The sequence below is a fragment of the Haliaeetus leucocephalus genome, unplaced genomic scaffold (assembly GCF_000737465.1).
Source record: "Haliaeetus leucocephalus isolate CR32 unplaced genomic scaffold, Haliaeetus_leucocephalus-4.0 Scaffold188, whole genome shotgun sequence".
Lineage (NCBI taxonomy): Eukaryota > Metazoa > Chordata > Aves > Accipitriformes > Accipitridae > Haliaeetus > Haliaeetus leucocephalus.
Window position 1 is genome coordinate 886,918 of NW_010972624.1, and position 7,732 is coordinate 894,649.

The window sequence follows — 7,732 nt, forward strand, 5'->3', positions numbered from 1 at the left end:
GCCGGCCCGGCGGGGAGCCCCGGGGAGCCAGCGGCCGCGGGCGCGGAGCGAGCCTCAGATGCGTCTGTCACACAACCCCGGCCGAGCTATTTAAAGTAACGGGCCTCGCCGGACTTTTGTCTCTGCCTATTTATGAGTCCCCGGGAGCTGGCAGGCGCCGCCGGGCAGCGCTAGGAGCCGAGCCCGCAGCGCCAGCCCCGCGGGGAAGCCAGCGCCGAGCCGGGGCCGGCGGGGGCCCGCCCGGAGCATGACGGCGATCCGGGCGCTCCTGCTCTGCTCCTGCCTGGGGCTGCTGCGACCGGGGGGCGGGCAGCCCTTCCTGCGGCTGCGACCCTCGCCCAGCGACAACCTGCCCGTCAAAGACATCGTGGAGCACCCGGATCCCGAGTACGACCCCAAGGAGCAGGACCTGGACGAGAGGACTCTGAGGAAGAAGCTGGGCAGCCATTTCGACCCCGGTTTCATGGCCGTGGCCGTGCCGGGGCCGGCCAACGCCTCGGGCGCCGAGGCGGCGGCGGGGCGGGGGCGGGCGGCGCTGCCGGCCGAGCTGCGGCGGCTGGAGCTGGGTCCGCCCCAGGGACCGCGCCTCAAGGTGGGCAAGAAGGCGCGGCGGAAGGTGCTGCAGTGGCTCTGGGCGTACACCTACTGCCCCGTCCTCTACACCTGGAAGGACCTGGGCGTCCGCTTCTGGCCCCGCTACATCAAGGAGGGCAACTGCTTCGCCGAGAAGTCCTGCTCGCTGCCCGAGGGCATGTTCTGCAAGCCCGTCAAGTCGGTCACCAAGACCTTCCTGCGCTGGCACTGCCAGGGCTGGTCCAGCCAGAAGTACTGCACCTGGATCCCCGTGCAGTACCCGCTCATCTCCGAGTGCAAGTGCTCCTGCTAGCCTCCCTCGGCCCCTTGCACTGCCGCCTTCTGTCGTTTGGATGATTTTTTTTTTTTTTTTTTTTTGGGGGGGGTGGGGTGGGTGGGTTGGTGGGTTTGTTTTGTTTTTTTTTTCCACACCCCCCCAGCGCGGGATGGGGGTGGGGAGGAACCGGGTTTTTGGTTTTGGGGGTTTTTTTTTGGTTTTGTTTTTTTTTTTTGGACTTATTTTAATGTTATTTTATTTGAAAGGGGAAAAGCGAACCCAGGAACTGCAGGGCAGGCCAAAGGCACAGTAAAGCACTACAATCAGATGTCTATTTTTATACGTATATAGCCTTCTAACAAAAGGAAAATAAAAAACTAAAAAAGAGAAAAAGAAAAAAAAAATAACCAGCCGTGTAAATAGAGAGATTTTAAAGGAAAGGGGGGAAATCGCAGCTGTTTTTTTATTATTATTATAATTATTATTGTTATTATTATTATTTTAAAGACATAGGACCACATTTTAAACCTGTCCCCACAGAACCTGAGCACTTCCCTGCTGAAGGGAAGGGCAGAAATTTCCTGTAAAGATGATTTTATCAAAAGGAAGGGGGGGGGGGGGGTAAAAAAAAGAAAAGAAAGAACGGCAGCATCCCCGAAGACGGTTGTTTCTCTGTGCTGTATTTTTTTTGTGTCTTCTTCAGACCTTGTCACTGACATTTGAACTAATTTGCCAAGCTCTCTAGGGTTTTTTTTTTAAGTGTATAACAATTAATTAAGGAGGAAATTTTAAAGAAAAGTACAAATCTATGAAAGAGTGGAATCGTTTTGTTGTGTGGGAATACATATAGTCATGTAGAGATGTTAAAGGAAATTTTCTGTGTACAGTTTATTTATTTTTAACGTTTGTGTATAGGAAAAAAAGCTAGAGATTATGCCAGAAACTATTGGAAATGTTTACTTGAATATTCCTTTAAAAACATATCAATGTAAATATGAGCTATCACTGATCAAAACATTTTTAGCAATAAACTCTATCTTTGAAGAAAAACCCCATGCTGCACCCCAGCTCCCTGGGAGACCAGCAGAGACTCGAATTCTTGCTCGGAGCAGGTGATGAGTAAAGGGCTTTGGCTGGGCCACGCTGGTGTAAATCGCGAGACGCCCCGAAGGTTGGTAGAGCTCCACCGATTTACGCCTCTCCGGGATCCCGCTCTAGGTTTTCTTTGTTTATATAACCTGTTGGGGAGAAAAATAAAGACGGGAGAGAAATGGCTCATAATGCATAAAAGAGCTGCGATGTCCCGGACAGGAGGTGTCATCTGAAGTCCTTGGGAGATTCCTGCTTCGTGTCGCCCGTCCCAGGCTCCCGCATGCTCTGTGGCTCTTGGATTTGGCTCTCCCGCTGGCAGAGGAAGCGGTCGAGGTTACCGCCCCGGCCATCAAAGCGCCTGACACAGCTTGGCAGCCCCGTGTGTGTCAGAACAAATGTTTTTTCTCGGCTGCCGCCACTAGCACAGGAGGGAAGGATGGAGACGAGCCCTATGCCCAGCCCTGCTGCCGCGACGAAGCCCCGGGGCTGGCATCTCTCCCCTGCAGTGTAGCCGGGTGCGTGTTGGGGTCAGGAGGAAGCGCTGATCCTGCAATGGTGCTGTGTGCCCTCAGCTTACCATCCTCGTGTGCCGGGACCGGTGGGACCCCCCACTCTCCCGCTGGAGCTCATGGAGCCAGGGCAAGGGAGAGACGGGACGGCTCCGCAACGGGCAGGCTGCCGGCAGCCAGGACGGCTGGGGAGGAGCCCAGCACTGGTGAGCGGGAGCACGGGCAGTGCAAGCCCGCTCCCGAAGGAGATCTGTCTGTTTGTCTGTCTGTCTGTCATAGGGCTTGGAGCAGGGCCCTGACGGGCTGCCAGGCCGTCCCCCTGCATGCTCCGCGTGGGCTGCTGGTGCTGGAGGGGAAGGTCTGGCCGTTCCCTCCGGTGTCTGAAACGCGCCCGGCATCCCCAAGGAACAAACTGCTGCTGAAGGCTCTTGCCAGTGAGGAGCTGTGCTCCGCCAAGCCGTCTGTGGAGCGGCGGGGAGACCCCGTCCCCCTTCAGCTCGGCACACAGCGGAGGAGAGCAGCATGACACCAAGCCCGTGGGAAGGCGCCAGGACCCTCTGAGGGGTCTGGCTCGCATCCCTCCATCTTCCTCCAAGGGGACCGCGGTCCGGCGAGTCCCCGGGAGCAGGCCTGCAGAGCCCAGAGGTCATGCACAGATTGAGGCCGAAACAGGGAAAGAGCTTTTCTAATGGGCACAGTGGGGATGAGGCGAGAGGGACAGTGACATCCAGCAGCCAATGTCCCTGCAGAGCCCTGTGGTCATCTGTGCGGCCCCGCACAAGGAGGCAGGTTGGCCTTTCCACACAATCATCAGTGAGGGACCAGGGAAGGGGGGGACGTGGAGGGCAGGGTGGAAAAGAGACCTCGGCGAAGGCAATGTGCAAAACATCAGGGGCATTTGGGAGAGGAAGGGGAAAGCTCATTTTGCAAGAGGAACAACATCTGTGGTGTGGGGGCCGAACATCTGTAGGAGGGAGCATGGGGGGAGGGCATTCTGGGAAAATATTTCTGACATAATCCCAACAGTATCTGGTGTGTTGGGATTTGGTTACAAATGGCCCTCTAACGTCTTTGTGCGTTTTGTTCTGCTGGTTCCAGGGGCACACAGAGACCCCTGCTTTGTGCTAACCTGGGAAATAAACCATTCGCTGGGCTCAATGGCTGAGTTCAGTTGCGCGGGGAAGGGGGGGTGGGAATGGGGAAGGCGAGATTTGTGTGAACTCCAGCAAAAACCAGCCTAAAAGCCTCCGTGCCATGTGCTGGAGGGAGGAGGGGCACTGCCTCCGTCTCTGGGGAGAACTCAGGGGTCCAGCTTGAGATGACGGCTTGTCTGGAGGCAAAAGTATGAGAGCTGAGAGCTGAGTTGCTCGGTGCAGACAGGGGACGGGGAGCTGAGGGCAGCCCCACAGGGTGCATGCCAGCTCACCGGGCCCTGCCTCGCCAACCTGCCGCGGCGCTGGTGTGCGGTCACCTCATGCCAATGCACAGTCACCTTGTGCCGAGGAGCCTCCTGCTCAGCTGCCCCGGGAGGCAATGAGTCGAACGTGTGATGGCTGGGCCGTGGGCGTGATGGCTTGCCTCGTCTGCTGAGCCTCAAAGGAGCAAAAGACAAAGGGGAACAAGCCTGGTTCTTTGGTGCGGTTATTTCATTGTCTCCCCAAGCTGCTTGTGATTAAGGGACAAGGGGGGGGGGGGGGGGGAAGGGGGCAGAACAGGCAGAACCGGCAGAGCCCCTAGATGCAGTGGGTGCTAACTTCTGAAGACATGGGTCTTTCCTCCTGCGCTCTGGGGTGGTGGCCCAGGAGACGGGCCCGGAGCACCGAGGGTGGGTGGCATCCTCTAGGTTGGGTCATGCTTGTCATCACGTTGGCAAGAGACATGCTGTGGCCACACACTGACAAGCGTGTGCACGCCCACTCCTGGGCACCCAACCAGTCCCTCCATTCATCCAGTATTTGCAGGGGGACCGTGCCCTGCGAAGCTGTAGTGAGCCGCACGCTTTGCTGTCTCCCTTCTCTGCCCTGAGTCTTGGGGCTTAAGCAGAAGGTGGTTGGCAGCAGGATCAGCAGTTTAACCCCTTCTTCCTTCGGGCAGGGTAGAGCAGACATGGTGGAGGAGGCTCCATGGGACCTGATGGCTGCCCCATGCGCTGCAGGCACACATCCACTGGTGTGACAGGGAAGCGAAGGCGGCTTTCCTCTCCACAGCCAGCGCTGGCCAGAGCTCGCCTGCTCTGACACCATGTGCTGTGCTGGGGCAGCTCCCTTGGCTGGATCACGCCCCTCTCTTGGGTCCGCAGAGGTCTCCATCTCTTCCTTCTGTGTGTCAAGGCCCTTCTGTCACCTGGTGAATTGCTCTCCCATGCATGAACTCCAGATTTAGATGATCTTGTTTGTCTTGGGAGACAGCGTGAGCTCAGGATGGCTTCTGACATTTGACTCGGTGGTATGAAGGCACTTTTCCATTTGCCTTTCACATCCTGGTTTGGCTTTGACACCAGCAGCAAGTTAACTCTTTTGTCTTTGTTGCCAAAGGGTATTTCATCCCCATTTTCCTGTGCCACCTCGCCCCGTTTAGCTCAGGTCCCCTCAGCTAAGGCCAGTCTCCAGGAATGCAGTTTCTGTTGGCACACCGGCTCTGCTAGGGTGACCCAGATTCACAGGGCCGGAGTTCACAGATGTCTAATGCCAGCTCTTGAGATATCTGACTCGGGCCCGGGTGATGATCTAAGCCCATCACTCACCATTCTTAGAAAGGCAGATGAATGGGGAGGCAGTAATTGGCCTCCTCAAACTTTCAAGCCCAGGCTAAACTGGGACTTTTCTCAACATGCAAAATTGCGCTCGTCTCCTCCCCGGCATGAGCATTTGCTGTCACTCACCTTTGCAGCCCGGCATGGCCACCAGGAGCTGCCTTGGAAAGCCAGTCTCTCTGGATGCCCTGCTTGGTCCACCAGCAGGTCCCTGGTGAGCCCGTTCTGCCGACCACTGCTGGCTAGGAGCTCCAGGTGAGCTGGACCTGCTTCCTCCAGGCATCTCCAGCTCCTTGTTCGCCAGCACAATGAAAAACATGCAACAATGCTGACGTTAACAGCGCCAGTACAGGCCAGGGTGGACCGTGCTGACTGTAGGTGTGCCCCATGGGGTAGGCAGAGGTGGGCTCCTGTCTCGCCATCTCCCCAGGGCTGTCAGGTGCAAGGGGGGGGGTGTCTGCTTCCTCCATGCAAGATCCACCTCCAGCTGCCTTTCTCTCCGCTCCTTTGCTGTTCTCCTTAGCTGCCTTTGTCTCCGTGTATAGTAAACCCAACCACATGCCCAGTGGCTGCTTGGCAGAGCTGAGCCCTGACCCCTCACCAGCATGTGTGTGAGGAGATGCAGGGAGTATCTGGGACTTTACTCACTGTCACTCCAAAGGTGTCGGACAGGCTGCTGGTTCATCTGCAAAAAATGTGCCTAAGCCTCCCTTCCCCCTCGGTGATTAAAAACAAACATTAACAGCAGCACCATCCAGGAGACATGGTTGCTCTTCAGCATTAGCTGTTTGGTGTTCTGCTTAAAAATGTCAGACACCCTGTCAAGGAGAAGGGATCACATCATGTGGCGCCTGGAAGCCCAATCAGAGAGGCAGAGCTGCGAAGAGCAAATCACGACTAGCTGGGAGGCAGCGCTCGCAAGCCGACCATTGGCTAAAATGGCTCTTTCAGGCGGCCGGTGAATGAATCCATTCACAAAAAAGCAGGGCTAGTTTGCAAACAGCCAAACAGTCTACATATTTTTTTTTGCACTGGATGAGTCTGCCAGGGAGACACCCAAGCCCTGAAGCAGATGTGTGGGATGTGGCTGGTGCAGCCATGTCCAAGCCCAGCATAGGTGCAGTGAACTCGGGAGGACCGATTCCGCCTCTCTCAGTTTGCAGGCCTCGCCGTTCCTCCCGTGGAGGTTCAGTGCCCTGTTCAGAGAACTTCAGCCTCCTGCCAGACTCCCTGCAGCGGTGCACAGACCACCGAGGGCCCACAGACCACTGTGGGGGTGTGGTAGGAGATCCTGCTCTCCAGCATCACACAGACATCCTGAAAAGGGAGAGGGGCCCTTGCAGAACCTCATAGTCCCAGAGATACGACAGAGCGTATGATGGGAAAGGCTCCTCCTCGGATCTGGAAGCTGGGAGTGAAGGGTATTACTTTGGGTAACTGCCAGATGTGTGGCATGGTTGCTCACAGAGGGCCTGACTACGTCAGCCATGTCACATGCCTTGTCACCCGTGAACATGGTCCTTGGAAACCAGTTATCTCCCCATGCTGGAGAACAGAGAGCAAGGTGGCCAGCCAAGCTCACTGGCCACCTCCCATTAGTTAAGATCTGGACCTTTCCCCCCAGGGAAGTCTTACAAGCCACTACAAAAAGCTGGGGCTTTGGAGCCAGTGCTGCCAGAGCTGCTGGGGGTCCACAGTGAGGACTCTGGAGCTCCCAGGATGGCAATTTTACCTGCTGAGCAGCAGCGTGTCTAGCATGCACCACGTTGCAGGTCCTCTGTCTCAGCATTGGCTGCTTTGGAGGCAGCTTTTGGGGAGGTAGCAGGAGGCAGAGCTGAGCAGCAGGAACGTTGAGAAGGGAAGTAAAGGCTGCATCTGTGGATGCCAGGGCAGGACAGCCTTTGGAGAGCAGGCTCCGAGTCTGGGGTGTGAAAAGAGAACAATGGTGCTGGAGAAAGAGAGCTCCTTATCATGGATGCTGGCTCACTCTGAGGGATCACATACAGGTGTTCAAGTCCATAGTCTTCTTGGAGGGTTGTGCAAGAGCCATCAGATCGCCTCTGAGGCTGGCTGTGTCCTCAAGCATTGTCTGGTCTGCTTCCATCCCATTTACTGCCAAAAGACACTTTCTCTCCAGGAGATGGTACTAACAAAGGACTGGGCCTCCAGCCTTGGCTCAGTTTAGCTACTTTATTGGGACAGGGACCATATTTCATCCTGGAGCTGAGATTAAGCACTGAGCTGGACTTGGTGTTCCTCTCTTTGACCGTATTTTAGGAAAGAGCCTACTTTTGCGTCCTCCCTTCCCTCCAGGAACTGCAGCCAACAATCCTCTTGGACGCCTCTTTGAGCCAGAGAAGGCAGCGTGTAGGTCAATGCGTAGCCCTGAAGCTGGACTTTGCCGCTAGTAACGACGGACGTTGGTGAAGGTGCGTGTAGTGTTGTGGCACCCAGCGGGAGCCCTTGGCTGAGCTGTACCAGGAGGTGCTGCCTTCAGCACTGGCTGGCCAGCGGGTGGGGGACCTGGGG

General features: G+C 56.3%; 1 protein-coding gene across 1 annotated transcript; it reads left to right on the forward strand.

The window, feature by feature from the left end:
- Positions 1-247: 247 nt before the first annotated feature.
- On the forward strand, positions 248-886 carry LOC104830388 (noggin-2-like). Its single transcript, XM_010565240.1, has one exon. It carries the CDS (start codon positions 248-250, stop codon positions 884-886), a length of 639 nt encoding a protein of 212 aa, XP_010563542.1.
- Positions 887-7,732: the final 6,846 nt, after the last annotated feature.

Bases quoted from the DNA above. Each gene is read 5' to 3' on its own strand.
- LOC104830388 (XM_010565240.1), top strand. From the start codon at position 248: ATGACGGCGATCCGGGCGCTCCTGCTCTGCTCCTGCCTGGGGCTGCTG.